The sequence below is a fragment of the Canis lupus genome, chromosome 15, assembly GCF_011100685.1.
Source record: "Canis lupus familiaris isolate Mischka breed German Shepherd chromosome 15, alternate assembly UU_Cfam_GSD_1.0, whole genome shotgun sequence".
Taxonomy (NCBI): domain Eukaryota; kingdom Metazoa; phylum Chordata; class Mammalia; order Carnivora; family Canidae; genus Canis; species Canis lupus.
The window spans coordinates 42,533,168-42,552,994 of NC_049236.1; the positions used below are offsets into that span (position 1 = coordinate 42,533,168).

Consider the following 19,827-nt stretch of genomic DNA (forward strand, 5'->3'; position numbering starts at 1 on the left):
TCCTCGCCAGGCGGTTCACGTCCTCCGCTCCGCTAGAGCAGGGCTCCCGGGGTCCCCGTCGGCGCAGCCCCAGTGCCGAGAAAGTGGAGCCTAACACGCAGTTGGTAGGTGCGGCCACACGCACCCCGTGGCCGCGCTCCTGGATCCCCATGGAGCCGGCGGTTAGGCCCCGCGAGGCCGGCCTGCAAGCACCATGTCTGCAGAAGCATCTGGGCCCTGGCTCATTTAAGATCCGTCTCTCCCTGGGGGCGGCCGGGCTCCATCGGTCAAGCCTCCGACTCTTGGTCTCAGCTCAGGTCAGGGTCTCAGGGTCCCGGGATCAAGCCCTGAGTCATGCTCCCTGCTGAGCCTGCAGCCTGCTTGGGATTCTCTCTCTCCCTCCGTCCTTCCCCCATCCTCCGCAACACCCACCCCCTCAAATCAATCAATCAATCAATCTTAAAAAAAAAAAAGTTCATCTTTCCATATCAGCCAGGCCCTTCTCAGAGCAACAGTCTGAGGGGTGGCCAGTGCTCGGAGGGGCCTGGGATGGCTGCTGTCCTGCAGGCTGGGGCAAAGGATGTCATTGCTTCCTCCCAGGGCCAGATCCTGGCGAATGATGTGGCCGTGGAAGACACCGAGGTCATTGCCCAAAACGGCCGCATCTACACCCTGAGCGGTGTCCTCGTTCCTCCCTCCATCATGCCCATTCTGCCCCACCGATGTGATGAAAGCAAGAGAGAGATGAAGCTGGTAAGGAAACCGGGAACACAAGGAGGGGGCCCCGGGACAGGCCATACTCCTCCTCTCTCGGTTCTGAGGGACCTGGAGAGCAGAGTTACACCATGGGAGCCTCGCACCAAGCAGCTCCTGTCTCCACCAAGGGGCGAGGCCAGGGGCCTGAGGTACTACCTTGAAAAATATGCATGAGGCTCCTGGGAGGAATGTTCCATGATGATCCACCACCCCACCCCACCCCGGTTCTGCTGGCTCCTTGGAGCTGCCCAAACAGATCCCCACAAACTAAGAGGCTTCAAGCAACAGAAATGTATTCCCCCAAGGTTCTGGAGGCAGCGGCCTGAGATCAAGGCCGGAGCTGGCCGGGCTCCCTCTGACGGTGCTGGGAGGTTTCCTTCCTCCCCAATCCCAGCCTCTGATGCTGGGACCGTCCTGGGCTCCTAACTGCATCATTCCAATCTCTGCCTGTGTTCACATGGCTTCCCTCCCCATGTGGGTCATTGTGTGGCCCTCTCACTTCTTCGCAGACACCAGTCATCAGACTAAGAACCCACCTACCCTAGCACGGCCTCACCTTAACGAGTTACACTGGCAAAGACTTAATCAAGGGAACGTGAACTCGGAGGGGCATGCTACTGCACTCCGCTACAGCGCAAGGGTAGCGTATCACCTGGGCCACCCCACCCCAAGCCCACAGCTATGCTCCCAGAAACTTAAAATAGGCTTTCTTCGCAGGTGGGTGCTCTGGCCTCGCCAATCAACCGTCATTCTGTATTTCTTTTCAAAAAGCAAACTTCCTGTTTGCCTCTGAGCTTGGGTACCTTCTCATGGCCTTTCCCGTTCCCATAGCAACATACTTGGCTGAGCTGGTTTTATTCAAATCACCCCGAGTTCCAGCACCAGTGGACATGTGATCCTTCGGTTCCCATGGAAACCATACCACCAAAGTTGCCGCAGGAACAGGCCTGGCTCTTTCTTTTCAGGACATTTCAATAATACTTCAATGATCGTTATCAAAATATCCTTGGAATATGGGCACTGAACAAGGAATAACGGCCTCATTTGATAGGTTTCGTTTATTGATCCCTCCTCTCACCTCTTACTGTGAAGGCTGGAAATAGGGAGTTGAGCACCTGGCATGGGACTGTGGCCAGTTCCTCTGATGCTTTAGGATATTGGGCCCGTACGTCCTCCATGCCAGTCGTATATCATCTGGAGGATGAGATTCAATTCTGAGCACCCCTTTTTAAGAGAGGCAGAAATTCGGTCACTTTCCCAGCCAGTTCCTGGCACTGATTTCTGTTTGGTTCATTCTTTGAAAAAACAAGTTCTGGCAGGTATGTCAAGTGGCATGGGCTGGGGTGAAGTTCAGCACAGGCCAGAGGAGAATAGTCCCATCTCCCATTCCAAAGGTGAAAGGTTTTGGAAAACAGGGTCTCTTGACTTTAGAGCTTCCCCACCCCACACAGGCACCCCTCAAGGTCAAGGACGGAAGTCTGTGGAGGGACAAGGGCAGCCCTAACTGCCTGACTTGTTGCACAGTTGGTCTGTTCCAGGTTGCTCAAAGATGGTTCTCCAGATTCCCAAAGAAAAGAATCAAGAAGTGGGTTTGAGCTGCAACCCAAAAGATCTTTGCTTTATTAGAGAAAAAAAGCATCCCAACACCTGCCTTAGGACAGAATCGTCTTTTACTATTTTCTCTGGGCTTAAAGTTAAATCTATCTGCTCTGCATGACTTGGGATGGTTTTGTTGGGTCTGTTAAAGGTACAAATGCATTCTCTGCAAAGCACCTGGGGCCAGCACAAAGTGGGAGCAGCTGGCATTGTCTAAAAGTCTCAGTTTTTACCAGCCTGAACCCATATCTGCCTTTAGTTTTGTATGTTTGGATTTTAGAGATTTAATTAATAATCTGCTGTACAAGTTAGGGTCCCTGCAGGAAACAGAGGTTACCCTCATGGTTCAAATGAAGATATTTTAAAGAAGATGCTACTACAGCGGGGTGGGCAGGGCTAGGAAGACAAATCAGTTATGCTGGGGCATCTAAGGAGAAGCGATGGCGGGAACTCCCTTTGCCCGCTGGGACCAGAGAGGTGAGGAGGAAGGGGTAGGACATACCGGAAGCCCGTGAGAGCTGGAAGAATGGAAGCAGTGCCCCCCATCAGGAGCTACAGTGGCAGTGCCCACACGGAGATGTGGGGAAGAAATACCTGGATCTTCCCTCCTCCTACCCACCAGGATCCTGCTGGCATCTCGTGTTGGCAAGAACAACAAGATGCTGGCAGGGGAGGCTGAGCAAGCATTCTTCGAGGTCTACCTGCTGGAGCACAGAGCTCAAACAGGGAAGGTCAGAAAATCAATCTGGAGAGTGTGGAGGCATTCACCCCCTTCTTGCTCCTGAATTCAAATGAAACAATAGTCTGGGGGGGGCAGGGGGGCTGGAAGGCAGAGATTCAATGCTGCTGTACTGCTGCTGAGCTAACTGGAGAACAGGGTGCAAGTGCGTGACCCTCCAGCACAGGCAGATGACCACGATGCTTCCTCAGGGCCAGGTGCCTCTACATGACAAATTGTCAGAAACCTCAGGCCGGCAGACAATCTGATGGAGGGGGGTGGCAGAGGGGGGCTGCTGTGAGCAAGCTCACTTAAACAAGGACCCTCCAACAATGACCCCGGCTTTCCTCCTTCTCCCTGTGAAGGCATCAGTAGGGAGAGCACAGAGACACCAGGAGGGTCCCATGAGGGGGCCCCAACCCCTTGGCAAGAAGGACACATGGGACCAGATAGGGAATCCCCATTCCTTCCCAGAGAGGCCTGCACTGATCCTTGTCTTTCCCTCCAGGGCACCTGTGTGAGCTGCTCCCTGGTGTACTGGAGCAAATGTCCTGCTAACGCTGAGCCCACAGTGAGTAGAACAGTCTCGGGAAACCACCTGTCACCCGAGCACCCCACTGCTATTGTTTCTCATCTTATCTAAATTTCTTCTTAAGATCTTAATTCCAAATGGGATAACTTCAGATTAGACTTTAGCCCACTGTACAGGGAGGGTCAGGAGCGTCCTGTAGAGAGGAGGGGAGAGAGTGTCCTGTAGCAGGGAGGGAAGGGAGCGTCCTGGAGCGGGGAGGGGGGAGAGTGTCCTGTAGGGGGAGGGGAGAGGGCCTCCTGTATGGAGAGTGTAGACAGCTGTGTCTGAATCCTGCTCATGACCCCACATATACATGCTTAGCCCCTTTGCACTAATTTCCTGGTCTGTAAGTAAGAGTAAGAATCCCAAGAGCTGTACCCTAACGCCCCGTGTTGTACCCCGGGACATGGCTCCTGAGGAAGTGTCCCCCCTCCTCTCCCCACCCTCCTACATGTGTAGGAGACTCAGAGCTTTGCCCTCAGCATAAGGTCCAGCTGGGCCTGGAAGTTAAAGATCAGTAGGCAGATTACCCAGAGGATACTCACAGATCCCCCCGTACTTGGGATAGACTCCCAAGAAACAAGGACCCCAAGCAATGGCACAGCCCGCATGGGCATGTGGTTGGTATGTAAAGAGGCCGTCGTGCACGGAGGCCCAAGGAAGTTCAGGGTCATCAACCCGGTCCAGTTGTGCAGCTTCTCTGCACCTGCATCCTGCCCCTGGGGAGCAACCGGCTCTTGTGGAAGATGAACAGGGAGGGACTGACAGGGGAGGTTTCACTCCTGTTTCCAGGGAGAAAGGGGAGGAGGGAGTCAGGGTGTCTGTGTCGTATCTGCTGTTCCTCAAGTGCCCTAAGCTCAAAATAACCCTCCTGCCTACATGGCCTACGGGCTGCCCCATCCTGCCCTTCTTATTCCTGTCTGCTCTTCCCAAGCTGCTTCCTAGACGGAAGGCCCAGTACCATCAAGGGTATGACATGGGGACCCTCCATCCTCCTTCAGTGTGACTGGATCCCGCACATGTCCATTGAAAGCTGGTTCCCAGGGCATGGAGAGGAGTGAAATACAGTCTTGATTTGGTTTTGTGTCAAGAAACTCTCATCTAGCGAGGAAAACGGATAGTTCTAGAGTAGTCCACAATCCACATGCCAAGTACTCTACTTGCGGGAAAAGAAAGACACTCCAGGGTAACACTGATGATAGAAATGTCTGCCTACAGGCAGCAGCTCGTTCCACCAGTGGGTCAATCCACTTTAATAAATTTCCCTTTATGCACCAAAAAAAGGGAAGAAAGGAATCCCTGACTGTAATTTTGTCCTAACAAAGAGCATCCCAACCAGAAGTGTCAACACTACAACAGGTCACTGAGGAAGGAGGTGAGCCCATTAACACAACCCTACAGAGGAACATTTAGTGAAGCCAAACATGCGCACGGAATAGGCGCAGGTGTGCAGGCCATTGTGGCTCGGTGAAGCCACTACCCGAGTCCCGTGGGATGATGCTGTCCGCCAGAGGCACGGACGGCAGGAGACCAGAGGAAACCACGCTGGCTGGCGTCAGGCGGATTGCTGCGTGCCAGGCATTGCTCCGGGTGCTTCATGCAGCAGACTGCGGCGTGGCCACGCCACTGTCCCGACCACCATGTGGCCTGGGAGTGGACGTCGGGAAACCAAACATCGTGCCCGAGCTCGCACAGCTCATACTCGGCGGAGCCGCAATCGCGCATCGCTGCGGCCCACGTAAGGAAGAGAAGGGCGGTATCTCATTGTAGTTTTCATTTGTATTTCCCTGATGGCAAGTGATGCAGAGCATTTTCTCATATGCATGTTGGCCATGTCTATGTCTTCCTCTGTGAGATTTCTGTTCATGTCTTTTGCCCATTTCATGATTGGATTGTTTGTTTCTTTGGTGTTGAGTTTAATAAGTTCTTTATAGATCTTGGAAACTAGCCCTTTATCTGATATGTCATTTGCAAATATATTCTCCCATTCTGTAGGTTGTCTTTGAGTTTTGTTGACTGTATCCTTTGCTGTGCAAAAGCTTCTTATCTTGATGAAGTCCCAATAGTTCATTTTTGCTTTTGTTTCTTTTGCCTTCGTGGATGTATCTTGCAAGAAGTTACTATGGCCGAGTTCAAAAAGGGTGTTGCCTGTGTTCTTCTCTAGGATTTTGATGGAATCTTGTCTCACATTTAGATCTTTCATCCATTTTGAGTTTATCTTTGTGTATGGTGAAAGAGAGTGGTCTAGTTTCATTCTTCTGCATGTGGATGTCCAATTTTCCCAGCACCATTTATTGAAGAGACTGTCTTTCTTCCAACATGCATATGAGAAAATGCTCTGCATCACTTGCCATCAGGGAAATACAAATGAAAACTACAATGAGATACCACCTCACACCAGTGAGAATGGGGAAAATTAACAAGGCAGGAAACAACAAATGTTGGAGAGGATGCGGAGAAAAGGGAACCCTCTTACACTGTTGGTGGGAATGTGAACTGGTGCAGCCACTCTGGAAAACTGTGTGGAGGTTCCTCAAACAGTTAAAAATATACCTGCCCTATGACCCAGCAATTGCACTGTTGGGGATTTACCCCAAAGATACAAATGCAATGAAACGCCGGGACACCTGCACCCCGATGTTTCTAGCAGCAATGGCCACGATAGCCAAACTGTGGAAGGAGCCTCGGTGTCCAACGAAAGATGAATGGATAAAGAAGATGTGGTTTATGTATACAATGGAATATTACTCAGCTATTAGAAATGACAAATACCCACCATTTGCTTCAACGTGGATGGAACTGGAGGGTATTATGCTGAGTGAAGTAAGTCAGTCAGAGAAGGACAAACATTATATGTTCTCATTCATTTGGGGAATATAAATAATAGTGAAAGGGAAAATAAGGGAAGGGAGAAGAAATGTGTGGGAAATATCAGAAAGGGAGACAGAACATAAAGACTGCTAACTCTGGGAAACGAACTAGGGGTGGTAGAAGGGGAGGAGGGCGGGGGGTGGGAGTGAATGGGTGACGGGCACTGGGTGTTATTCTGTAAGTTAGTAAATTGAACACCAATAAAAAAATAAATTAAAAAAAAAAAAAAAAAAAAAAAAAAAAAAAAAGGAAGAGAAGGGCGGAAAGACGGCGGTGTTAGGTGTCTGGGTTAGAGCAAGAATGGCCCCGGAACCACTCTTCACAGGCTCCCCCACCTCTACTCGCTGTTCTCCTGCGATCCGACAGGAGGACTGCATGCTCCCTCCGCAGGACTCCCTCGCATAGCTCTGATTTTAGGAAGTCCTCAACGCTCCTCCCTGAACAAGCGCCTCATGTGCGGGGGTGTCTCCACGTCCACGTTTACCCAACACGAACTGTGAGCCCAGGACCAGCACTGTTGTCCCATTTGGCAGAGTGGCGTGTGCTACCCTTGGGTCAGGATGAGGTGCAGCGGCCTCTGGGCCTGCCCCCAGCTAGCGGTGCCTTTAGGAGCAATGATTTACCTGCTGAGGCCACGGTTCCCTTACCCCCAAAGGGGGGCTAAAAAGCACCCACGCGAGGTTGAGGATTGGTGGCTTCACTGTGGCAGCCTCCGGTGAGTTGTTGATAAAGGCAACTCTAGGTGGTTGTGACCACCTGGGTCAGAGAATGGGAGGCTACATTTAGATCTGCCACCCCCCCACACACACACACACACACCCCTCCTAAGAGAAGGACTCAGACCATCACTAATTGGTTTGGTAGATCTTTCTATAAACCAGAGCAGGCTCTGTACTGGCTCCCTCATCTCTGCGTAGGAGCACAGCGATGGCTGCTAACCGGGAAGGGAGACTGAGCCTCACGCAGGACGAGCGGGACAGTGTGCCCAGAGCAGCCCGCAGTAGCTGCCAGGGCACAAGAGGGGAGGTCAAGATAACGGGCCTTAACTTGCGCGAACTGCAGCCTGAGCTCTACTAGCAAGGAAATAGGGGCCTAAGGAGGTGACCAAATGGTGACAGGGAGCCACATGTGTGCTGGGGCGCCTTCCGGCTCATGTGTAAGCCCAGCCGTGGCCAGAGGACCTCAGATGCAGACTCTGCGTTTTTCCCATTGGCTTTCTTCCAGGCGCTTTTCACACACAGATGTGTCTACACCAGCAGAGTAAGGAGCCTGAAGACGGGCTGTGCCCGATACTGCAACACCACAGTGCAGGTGAGGTCAGCAGGAGGGCGCGGCCCCAGGACCACACTCTGGGTCTCAGTGTCCACGATGTCAGGGACGCTGTAGGGCCTTGGCCTCGGCTTCCCACAGGGCACGGCAGGGTGCACTCTCCCGGCCCATGCCAGCCCCACCCCTCTGACCCCCATGGTTCCCACTGTCCTCGACAGGGAGCACATACTCTAGACGCTCTCCCCACAGAAGGCCGAGGCCGTGCATCCAACCCATAACCAGGGTCTGACCCCCATCGTGGTCTCAGAGCGCACACTTGCCACTCCCTCCCCACAGTTCTCCTCCAGGTTTCCCGGGACAGATTCCTCTTTCAGGTGTTTATCGCCCACGCCATCTGTCGCTGCAGTGGATCCACACTGGCCTCCCCAGGCTTCCCCTACTTTTGCCTCCGCCTGCCACCATGTCATTACCATATTTTTGTCTTCCCAACACTTTCAGTTCCCTTTATTTGGAGATAGATTGTCTGCCCCGACTACACAGAAGATGAGCTCCGGGGCACAGGCCTTCCCGCCACATTCTTAGGCACTTGGGCACTAGGGTCCAGCTGGTGCCTGCAGTCAAACCTCAGTACATGGGGCGGGGGGGTGGGGACGGGGCGCTGGGGGTGGTGGTGTTGGGGCCTCAGTACATAGGGGGGTGGGAGCAGGGCCTCAGTACATGGGGGACCTCTATACACAGGGGGTGGGGCCTCAGGACACTAGGGGGGTTGGGCATCAGTACACGGGGGAGCAGGGTGGCCTCAGTACACGGCGGGGGGATCAGGCCTCAGTACAGGGGGGAGTATCAGGCCTCAGTATATGGGGGCGGGGGTGGGGCCTCAGTACACAGGGCAGTGGCAGGGGGTGAGCAGATTGCAGGGCAGCAGCCACATCGCCATCCACACTAGAAGGCTGGCTGGGGCCTGACCCTGTTCCTTACAATAGTGGAAAATAAAGTCTGTTTCCTCTGGGGACTTGGCACACTGCTCAGCCCTCAGCGCATCTCACCTTCTGTCTCCCAGATCCCCAGGTGCTGCCAAGGCTTCTACGGGCCTGACTGTACTCCGTGTCCAGGAGGCTTCTCAAATCCCTGCTCAGGGAATGGCCAGGTGATGCAAACCTTTCATGAATGTTGAGCTTCATGAGAAGCTTCATCTCTCCTAAGTCAAGCAGGGTAATAATTTCGAAAGGCCCTGAGCCAGAAAATTCACAGGGCCAAACACTGTTCCCAGAAAGGGACGGAGACCATCAGTTGCTAAGATGATAGAAGGTACCTGCGGTAGAGGGGATCTGCTGGGGCTGGAGGGCAGCGGGGGTGCTGGTAGCTCTGACGTCTGCTTCTGGCTGCAACCACCAGACCCTGCCACATCCCTGAGGCTCCCCTGGCCCCTTGTTCCTCTCAGGGAAGAGAGCAGAGTCCCCTGAGTTCATCGCCAAGATTCCTCTCAAGATTAAGATTCTGTGATATTTTTCTTAAAAAAAAAAGGTACTGCCCAGTGATTGCTTTTTTTTAACCCACCTCCAAAACCTAGTAAAAGGCCCAAACTTAAGTCACATAGCTTAGAGCCAGGGCTAAGCAAACGCAGGTGAGCAGCTGTGGTTCACCTGGGGAATCATACATCCGTGCATTTAGGAAATGCACGTCTGAACCCACCAGGTCAACAAGGAGGGGACTCTGCCCACACGATGGATGGAGGTGAGGCAAGGACAGGGTACAGCGGGGACTAACGAGCCACCAAGCCGATGCGGGGACCAGTGCCCAAGTCTGCTGCCCCACAATCATGGCAGGACTGACCTTGAAACGGCTGAAATGGAAGGACGGGGGTGCAGGGGCAGGGGGGTCCTACACTGCAGGTCCTGCACCCTGGAGGTCGGCAGCTAGTCACAACGCCCCCAAGCATGGTGTGCAGGTCCCCAGCTCACCATCATGACCCCCTTCTCCCTAAATGACTTCCCTTAAAGTTGGAAATCTCAAGGCACAGGGGCCAGGCTTGTCAGTGTTGGAGCAGGACATGACACCAGCTTCCATGAGGCTCTGAGGGCTCCACGAAGGCTCTGAGGGCTCCACGAGGGCTCCACAAGGGCTCCCCGAGAGCCACATCAGGCACAGGAAGTCTGATTTCCTAGCAGTCAGGCCTCTGGGTCCTAGCTGACCTCCAGGCCTGCCCACCCCTGCAGTGCGCCGACGGCCTCAACGGCAACGGGACGTGCCTTTGTCAGGCCGGCTTCCGAGGCTCCCAGTGCCAGTTCTGCTCTGATCCCAACAAGTTCGGACCTCGCTGTGACCAAAGTAAGTGGCATGTCCTGCTCGGCAGCCAGGCCTCCTCTGCCACGCAACACGGGGCTCTGCACCCTGGGTTCCCCACACTCCCTCATCCTCCAGCACCTGGTTCTCACAGGGCAGCCCGGCCAGCTGTGGGGCCCACGTGGCAGGGTGTTGAAGCAGAGGGCCTGGGGTGGTGTCGCAGAACTTGAGAGTCTCACCAACTCCCTGGGGACACCGCTGCTGCGGCCGAAGGACCGCACTTGGAAACCCTGTCTCAACAGTGTATGTTCTCATTCATTTGGGGAATATAAACAATAGTGAAAGGGAATATAAGGGAAGGGAGAAGAAATGTGTGGGAAATATCAGAAAGGGAGACAGAACATAAAGACTCCTAACTCTGGGAAACGAACTAGGGGTGGTGGAAGGGGAGGAGGCGGGGGGTGGGGGTGAATGGGTGACGGGCACTGAGGGGGACACATGACGGGATGAGCACTGGGTGTTTCTCTTTAGAGAAACCCTGTCTCTAAAGGTTTCCCATTGGGTGGCCCAGGTGGCTCAGAGGTTTAGCGCCACCTTCAGCCCAGGGTATGATCCTGGAGATCAGGGATCGAGTCCCACATCGGGCTCCCTGTATGGAGCCTGCTTTCTCCCTCTCCCTGTGCCTGTGTCTGTGCCTCTCTCCCTCTGTGTCTCTCATGAATAAATAAAATCTGAAAAATAAAATAAAATAAGATTAAAAAGGTTTCCCCATAGACCTGGGGCTACCGTGAGCTCAGCAGGCCCCATCCATTAGCTGTCCCCTCTGCAAATGTATGCCCTTGGGCAAGTTACTACCTGCCCCCAGACCTCAGTTTCCCCATGGGATGATAATAGTAATGACCTCCTAAAGTTAGTGCAAGTCATAAATGGAAAGCACTTGCCTTGGAACAATGCCTGGCACCCAGAACACAAGACACTGGCCCTGGTTATATTGCCTATGACTGTTGTTACTGTTGCCGTGATTCTAAGTCCAGTGACACAAATGTCAGGAAGCTTGGAGGACAAGTAGAAAGTTCCACAACACGGGGCATTTAAATGAAAAACGCAGTTATATAATTTTAGAAAATGCACCATGTCTTTCAAAATGACATCATGGGTGTATTTAAGCAGACAGATACATATACGTCCAGAAATAAACATAGGTGTGTATTTCTACACTAAGGTTAGAACTTGAAAGAAAAAAAAAAGTAAATGGATGAGAGCTGGGTCTGGAATCACGCTGACCTGAAATCACATCTCCACCATGCAAGTGACCAGCTGTGTGACTTTACAGGTTTCACTGACTCTCAACTTCCCAGTCTATAAAATGAAGATAACGGTACCTGCGTCATGGTGTTTGGTGACATTAGGTCATAATTTCGGGCTGCAGCACAGAGCTGACACCCCGCTGACACCGCTCCTCCTACTAGGACTATAAGCTTCATTTACTGCTCACAAAGCACACAGCCCTCCCCTCCCCTGTTCAGGTCCCCACAGCCATCGCCCAGGACAGACAGGACACCAGAGCACAAACAGCCATGGATCCCAGTCCACTGCTCTTTGTGCCAAATAAGGTTCCTGAGAAACAAAAATGAGGCTTCATTCCCCAGCCTGCCGACATTGGTATTTCCATGAGGCCAGTGGGGCAGAATGCTGAGGCTGGGAGGCAGCCTGGAGGCTCTGGCAGCAGCGCCTCTTGTCCCGGCCTTGGCTGCCCAGTGTCCAGGCAAGGAGGTTCCTCCGCCTTCTGGGTCCTGGTCTCTTGCACATGAAGTCCTGACCTGCTTAGAAATTCATGAAAAGTCTTTTGATTTCAGTCCAGCCCTGATTTTGCAGCACGCTCGCCACATCTCTCGTCTTGTCCTGGATGTTGGCGGTGAGCACCCACAGCAGTTCCTCTCCTGTAGCCTCCTGGGCACAACCACCGAGGCCTTCCTCTCAGATCGCATCCCAGCCTGAGAGCCTTGCCACCCACCTTGGATAATGTGGCCTCTGTTTTTCTCCCCGAGTGCATAGGAGGCTGTGTCTGAGGCACGTTCCCATCATTAAATCTGTATAATCAAAAGCAAAGTCACCCGGTACAGCTTTTTTTTTTTTTTTTTAAAGATTTATTTATTTATGAGAGAGGCAGAGAGAGAGGCAGAGACACAGGCAGAGGGAGAAGCAGGCTCTTCGCAGGGAGCCCGGTGCAGGACTCGATCCCAGGACCTCAGGATCACAACCTGAGCCGAAAGCAGACGCTCAACCACTGAGCCCCACAGGCATCCCACCCACTACAGACATGTGCAACAGCAGCTACACCCCTGGCCTACTGTGTGCACGCAGGGCACTGACAGGTGGACCTGGAACCTTGGGTTCAAGGCCCTGCTTCAAAACCTAGCAGTGAGTTGGGCCATGTGCTCCCTGTCCCTGGGTCCCAGTTTGCTCCTGTGGAAATGGAAATGATAGAAGTACCCCCTCTGAGGCAGGTGGTGCTCCCAAGGGGGGACAGGTAAAGGTCCCACCAGACGCAAGCAACGCCAGTGGTCGTGGCCAGTTTGCTGTGATGGAGGGTGAAGAACAGGAAGCTGCACGGCAGAGGCCAGGCTGGCAGAGAAACCCCATCTGTTGATTCCAGAATGGGGAGAGCTTTCTAGCCTGAGCTCTCCAACCATGACATAGATGAAGATCGTGTTCCTTCGCCTCTTTCACACACACACACATGCACACACAAACACGTACACACACACCTGTGCACGCACATGCACATGTGCACATGCACATGCATGCACATATATATGGACACACACATATGTGTGCACACTTATGCACATGCATATGCACATACATGCACACACGCACGCACACACATGCACATATACAAAGGCACTTCTGAGACTGAGTTCTAACAGCCATGAGTGGTGAGTCAAGCTCAGCAAACACTCAGGCAGCAGGATAGACACTAGAGGAGCTAAGGCACAGATTCCAGAACCTTCCACTGGCTCAGCGCCACGCCGTGCTCTGATGGGAACAAGGACTGGAGGGAGGTGCTGTCCTGGCAGTGACTGCGGCCCCCTGCTCCACTCGCTCGTCCATCCCAGTGCTCCGGCCCTTGTGTTCCAGAGTGTCTGTGCCTGTTGGGGACATGCGATAGCAGGATCGACAGCGATGGTGCCTGCCTGGCCGGCACCTGCCGCGGAGGCTCTGCTGGGAGGTTCTGCCACAAGCACACATCTGCCTGTGGGCCCGATGCACAGTCATGTCACATCCACGCCACCTGTGAATACAACAATGGGACAGCCAGGTAGGCCCGGGTCCCACAACTGCTAACAGGTCACAGGGCCTGGGCACCTGTGACTGGCTTTCTGCACCAGCTTGTCCCAGGGACAAGCGGTCAGATGTCAGGCAGGAACGGGTGAGCCCCCAGCGGTCTCTTCCGGAGAGAGTGGAGGCTGCTCAGGATTCTGGGGCTCACTCTGTGCACACGCTTCTCTTCGCAGCTGTGTTTGCAAAGAGGGCTACGAAGGGGATGGAGGTTTCTGTTCAGAAGTGGACCCTTGCACAGGATTCGCGTCAGGGCGCTGTAGCCGAAATGTGAGTGTTGCTCTTTATCTCCAAGCTGCCTGGTTTTTTAGGGAATCCTCAGGGGAGGCTTTACGAAAAGCAGCGTCTGATGGCTTTTCATTGCATGAGGCAGAACTGCTGGAACCTTACATTTTAGAGCTGACACCAGTGCCCGTGAGCCTAAACCTCACGTGTGGGAGGTGCCAAGACCACAGGAGGGGGGTCGCTGGGCTCCTAGAAATACAGCCGGAGAATCTGATCCCGGACATTATTAGTCAGACACTATGGACGGAAACGTCACAGCTGACAGTGACGTCACATCTGCCATCCGCTCTGCTCCCGCCCACCCCAGCCCCAGGAAACAGGTGTTCTGATCCCACCTGTACTAACAGGGAAACCAAGGCTGGGGCTGCTGAGTGACTGCCCTAAGTTCTGTCCGCGGGGATAGCCCAGGGGCACGGCCCAGACCCACCGCAGCCTGAATACTGTCCACGCGGGGCCCGGCCACCTCCGTTCCCACCACAGTCACCCAAACTGGTGCCCTGCGGCCGCGCTGCCCACCCTGGCCTTTCCCTGTCCCCCGCAGCCAGAGGGGCTTGAAGTGCAGCGGCGTGTTTGTGCCGTGCTGACACCCCTTGCGGCACGCCCCAGCGGGAAGGTGAGATCAGATGGTGGCAGGCACCTTGCGCTGGCCCCGCCCTTGCGGCAGTGTCGCCTGCACAGCCCTCCCCCGTGTACCCTTCAACCCCAGGGCGCCGGCCCCACAGGCCCAGAGTGGGTGTGGCGGCCGGAGCTCGGCCTCAGTGTCCTGAATGCTGGCCTCGTGGAGTTCCGCAGCCGTGTGCCCGCGGGCCGGGCCTTGTGTCCTCCCAGCCTCACCACCGCCTCTTCCATGAAGCAGGGAACAGAGGACTTTGCTGGAGATGGCAGCTGTCCCTGCTTCCCTGAGAATGGCTCCCCACTCAGTAAGGGACCCGGCGTTCCCAGCGCTGGCCGGTTGCGGGGCTGTGACAGGCAGTTCTGTACTTTAAACCTCCTCGTGTTCTCTCCTGATCTTGGTAGAATGTGCGTGGTAACCGTTCCTGTTGCCCTCCACGCACACACCTGCTTCTAGAAGGCACCTCCCCTTCTGTGCTGTGGCTCCACGTGGCAGGGCTGCAGTTTCAGAGCTGCTTTTCCTTCTGCAGGCGGAGTGCGTCAGAACCGGCACAGGGACCCACACATGCGTGTGCCAGCAGGGATGGACTGGGGACGGCAGGGACTGCTGGGCCATTGACAACTGCCTGCTGCCCGGGACCGGCGGCTGCCACGTCAACGCCACCTGCTTGTACGTAGGCCCCGGCCAGGTAGGTGTGATGGGGGGAACAGCAGTCTTTTGGCTGGAACATACCACAGCTCTTTAATCATGTGGTAGTGAGAGCAAGTGGTCATGCAAACCCATGGTGTAGCTGCTCTTTTTTTTCACCTTCTGACACTCTGTGCCCATTCAGCCCACCCCCATCCCACCTCCAGCAACCACCAGTCTGTTCTCTTTATCCAGGTGCTTGGTTTCAGTTTTGGTGTTTGGGGTTTTGTTTAAGATTCCCTATGTAACAGGGATCACATGGTATTTGTATTTCTCTGACTTGTCTCGTTTAGCATAATGGCCTCAAGGTCTGCTATGCTGACTCGAATGGCAAGATCACATGCCTTCTTATGGCTGAGTAATATTCCAGTTTGTGTGCACACCACCTCTTCTCTGTCCATCCTTCCATCCGTGGACACTCGGGTTGTCCCGTATCTTGGCTACTGTAAATGACACTGCAGTGAGCACAGGCATGCAGCTATCATCTCAAATTTGGATAAATATTCTGAACTGAAATTGCTCAAAGCTATGGTAGTTCCGTTTTTCATCATTTGAGGAACCACTTTACTGTTTTCCATAGTGGCTGCACCTGCTTGCATTCCTGCCAATAGCACGTGAGTTCTCTTTTCTCCACATCGTCACTGACACTTGTTATTTCTTGTCTTTTTGATAAAAGGTGTACGAACAGGTGTAAGAAGGTAGCTCATTGTGGCTTTGATTTGCATTTCCCTGATGATTAGATGCCAAGTGTCTTCTCATCTGCCTGTTGGCCATCTATCCATGTGTCTTCTTTGGGGAAAAAAAATGTCTATTCAGACCTTCTGCCCATTTTTTTATACTAAAATCATGGATTTTGTTGTTACACATTAAACATCTCCTAACAGCATATTTCCTGCAGCCTTGTCAAAGAATACCTCCTTTGACAGAATGAAAAGCCAAGCCCTTCACTCCACATGCCCCATGGGTACAGTACATGATGTCAGGTTGAGTTCTTTGACTCTAAAGGGAATGCAGCATGATTTTTAATTGTATGTATGCGTGATGAACAGTGTCAGTGAGATAAGGAGCAATTCACTTAACATCACAGAATCACCAAATATACAAAGCAGGTTTGCACATCAGTTGTGACTCAATCCCCAGTTCTCACATTAGCTGAGGTAGATGACATAAGTACAGCCACAGGAGACCAGTTAAAAAGTGTGGGATGGCTCCAGTTTCAAGTCTTCATGTGTTATTAATGCAGAAGAACAAAACTCATGAGACAAGACTACACCAGACTTGCTCGAAATAAAATGAAAGGCTTGCTTGCCACAAGCAGTGTGTTTGAACAAAGTGTCATTTGAATGCTAAGAGGCTGCTGTTGAAACCAATGCTACTATTTTCATTCTGTTAATTGAGGTAGCAGAATGGTTTGTGCCACACAGGATTTTAAGGGTCTATCCGCATTTATAAGAAATCTCAAATCTTAAATATTTGCGGTTCTTACACATGACTCAAAATGACCTTGCAGGCCTTCATGGCACAGGACGGTACATCACGTGGACTGTCACGCACACCCTACGGCCCTTTTCCCAAGCGTAAAAGTAACAATCCTACCAGCCAGAGAGCCTAAGCATTCTTTTGAAATTAAATACAAGCCAATCATCCTAGAAATGGCAAAAAGTAGCCTGGCTCCAGGGACTCTGTCCAGTCCCTTGTTAGCCAGTTTTAAATTGTTTAACAGGAGAAGCAGTAATTAGCTTCCTATCCATTGACTTCATTACCCTCATTCCAGAAGTACTGTTCCTACAGTAGCAGAAGCATCGCCGAATGAGGTAGTCTTGATGTCTTTTCTCTTAAAGAATTGAGTTTGTTAATTTCTAAAAAACAAAACAAAACAAAAACATCAAATATAAGTTTGAATCTGAGAAAGCTGCCCCGAATTCTGATTCAACAAGTACCACCAAAAGCATCCAAGAGCCAGAAGGGGTTTCAAAGGATGACAGACCAAGATCAGCTTTAACATTCTACAGAAACCCACAGGCAGCCTCCTCCAAACAAAAAGGTGGGTTTTTTAAAGTTGATGCCTGAATACCTGCAGTGTGGAATGGTCCCCATAGTTCTGTAGCGAGGGATCAAAAGCTGAAATATCAAAAACCATTAATCCCAGGCACAACTTTTTACCTTCATGACATACAACTGGAATGATATGGCGCATCCCTCTGAATCTGGCTTCTTTCACTTACTATCACGCCTCGAGGTTCATCTGTGTTGCTAAATATGGTACATGTCTGTAGCTCATTCTTCTTTTTTTTAATTTATTTACTCATGAGACAGAGAGAGCGGCAGAGACATAGGCAGAGGGAAAAGCAGGCTCCCTGCAGGGAGCCCGATGCAGAACTCGATCCCAGGACCCCAGGGTCACACCCCAAGCAGAAGGCTGAGCCCCCCAGGCGCCCCACACACCCGACTTCCGTCTGGGGTCGGAGTGCCCTTTGGTCTGATGTGTGGACATGGCTGTGTTATTGTGGAAATTCTTATCCAAACGAGACTTAGGAGGAGCTACAAGTCTGTCCAGCAGCCCTGCGTGCGCCAGTGCCTCTGACTGCAGCCTTCCCTGTGACCCAGAGAACTAATGAAGGGCAGGACCTCATTACCTGGCACAGCAGCCACCTAGCAACACCGCCTTCTACGCTGGCCACCTTACTCTAGGGTGACGTGTCTACCTTACCAGCTATACAGAAGACTTAATGCAACAAAGGGTTCACTGATTGCAACAAAGGTCTTAGAATTTCTTCCTGCTTTTTAAAAGGATCGTTTGTCGTTCTGTTATTGTATGGATTACTTATATGTTTTGGATATTAACCGTTTATTAGATGTATAACTTGCAAATACCATCTCCTATCCTGGAGATTCACTTCTCACCATGTTGATGGCTTCCTTTGCTGTGCAGAAGCTTTTTTGGCCTGACGTAGGCCTGTTTGTTCCTTTTTGCTTTTGTTGCTGCGTACATACTACCATGATTCCCATCTTACAAAAGAGGAAACTGAGGCATAGGAAAGCTAAGTAATTTGCTCGCATCTGACAGAAAATAAGTCATGTTGTGGGAGTCGCACCCGAGCGGTCTGACTCCAGAGCCCCTGCTGGTCCCCTCATGACCTGTAGCACCTACAGCCTGCCACCACTTCACCTCACCTCGCCTACGGGAGACCAAGGCAGGGAACCAGTCCGCACTGGGCAGGTGGTGATGACTGTACTGCAACCGTGGCCATGGGAAGGTCCTCTTCATCAAAGAGCCCGCCCCTGTCTTGTGTCTCACCATGCATTTGGCAAACAACTGCCTTCGTTTGCTGGACTCACCTAAATTGCCAAATTGCATTTGAGAAAGAAAAAAAAACCGTCCTTGTCCGTGTATTAGTTTACTAGGGCCACCATAAAAAGTGTCACTGCCTGGATGGCACAGAACAACGAAAATGTACTATCTCCCAGTTCCGGAGGCTAGAGGCCCAAGGCCCAGGTGTGGCGGGTGGGTCCCATCAAAGGGAGTGGGAAAGAGTCTGGCCGTGCCTCTCCAAGTTCCATGAGGCTTGCAGGCAATCGTTGGCATCCTGGGCTTGCAGGTACCTCACCCGCCACCCCTGCCCCCGTGTCCACAGGGCATCCTCCCTATGCACATGTCTGCAGAGGACACCAGTCTCACTGGGTTGGGGCCACCCAACCCTGGGGTTTCCACATCATCACTAATACATAATTGCAACGCTCTTTCCACATGAGGTCACATTCTGAGGTCCTAGAGTCAAGATTTTAACATATGCATTGGGACTGGTTGGGACCACCCCGTCCAACCCCATATTGCATCTGTCCACTCTCGGCTCTTTCTTTCTGCGGATAGAGGCATCCTGCTGTGGAATGTGCAGGGAGACAGGGCCCTTCCTGGAGCGCCATATAAGGAAAAAAGTAGACCATATCTAGAATTGCCCTCAGTAGTCCTTAGCGGGCCTGAAAACTGTAAGATATTCCAAAGAGGCACAAATCCTAAGTACCCTGAATATTTATTTAAGAAGACAAGCCATGTTTGGCTTAAAGTGTCAGGTCTGGGGGTGCAGGGAGGTGCTACCACAATACCCAGTGCAGAGGATGACACATTCATGTTCATAAGGTCTTGTCTCTTCTACTTATAAAGTAAAACTCATAAGCAGACATTCTATTCACTTCTTCCCACAACCTCATGGGCTGTCCTGTATCACATGTGGGGCCCTCTGGGATGGTGGATCCAGGGGACTGCCAGACGAGCTGTCACACAGAATGTGCAGACCAACAGTTCTGGAACCTCAAGTGCCTAGAACAGCAGAAGGCGTGAGCTGTCTCTTCGGAGACCACATCGCTGGGATTTCTGTAGCTCTTGTTTCAGGCCACGTGATGGCAGGACCTGGAGGGCGGTCATTTTCAATAATCCCTTTTGTTCTTGGAATTACAGAATGAGTGTGAGTGCAAGGAAGGATTCCGAGGAAATGGGATTGATTGTGAAGCAGTAACATCGTGCTTGGAACAAACTGGACAATGTCACCCGCTAGTGAGTTACTTCGTTTCTTTTATCCTTACTTAAAAAATTAAAAAAAAAAAAAAAAAAAAAGGTTCCTTGAGAAAGAAAGTGGCCTAGATTATCTCTGATCTGGACCTAGTAATGAACCAAAGCCCTCCTCCTCCCGAAGACAGTCCCCAGGCAGAATGTGAGTAGTTCTTACAAATTTTGCTCCAGTCCAAGGCTTAGAAGAACCATCCATGATCACCAACTAGAATACAGGCTTCCCCGGGAAATCAAAACTTCAAATACATAGCACTCCTTCAGCACAAGCATGCTCCAGAGATTACAAAGGA

General features: G+C 52.1%; 1 protein-coding gene across 4 annotated transcripts in view; it reads left to right on the forward strand.

The window, feature by feature from the left end:
• Nucleotides 1-19,827, forward strand: part of STAB2 (stabilin 2) — a 140,577-nt gene that overhangs the window by 51,619 nt on the left and 69,131 nt on the right. For all 4 annotated transcript variants that reach the window (XR_005370723.1, XM_038558865.1, XM_038558866.1 and 1 more), the window contains exons 18-26: nucleotides 580-732; nucleotides 3,558-3,620; nucleotides 7,716-7,802; nucleotides 8,821-8,907; nucleotides 9,977-10,088; nucleotides 13,185-13,365; nucleotides 13,562-13,655; nucleotides 14,813-14,971; nucleotides 19,427-19,522. Coding sequence is in view for 3 of the 4 variants with exons in the window: in XM_038558865.1 (XP_038414793.1) it covers nucleotides 580-732; nucleotides 3,558-3,620; nucleotides 7,716-7,802; nucleotides 8,821-8,907; nucleotides 9,977-10,088; nucleotides 13,185-13,365; nucleotides 13,562-13,655; nucleotides 14,813-14,971; nucleotides 19,427-19,522 (1,032 nt within the window). In the remaining variant the exon portion in view is untranslated. The remainder of the gene's footprint in view (nucleotides 1-579; nucleotides 733-3,557; nucleotides 3,621-7,715; nucleotides 7,803-8,820; nucleotides 8,908-9,976; nucleotides 10,089-13,184; nucleotides 13,366-13,561; nucleotides 13,656-14,812; nucleotides 14,972-19,426; nucleotides 19,523-19,827) is intronic.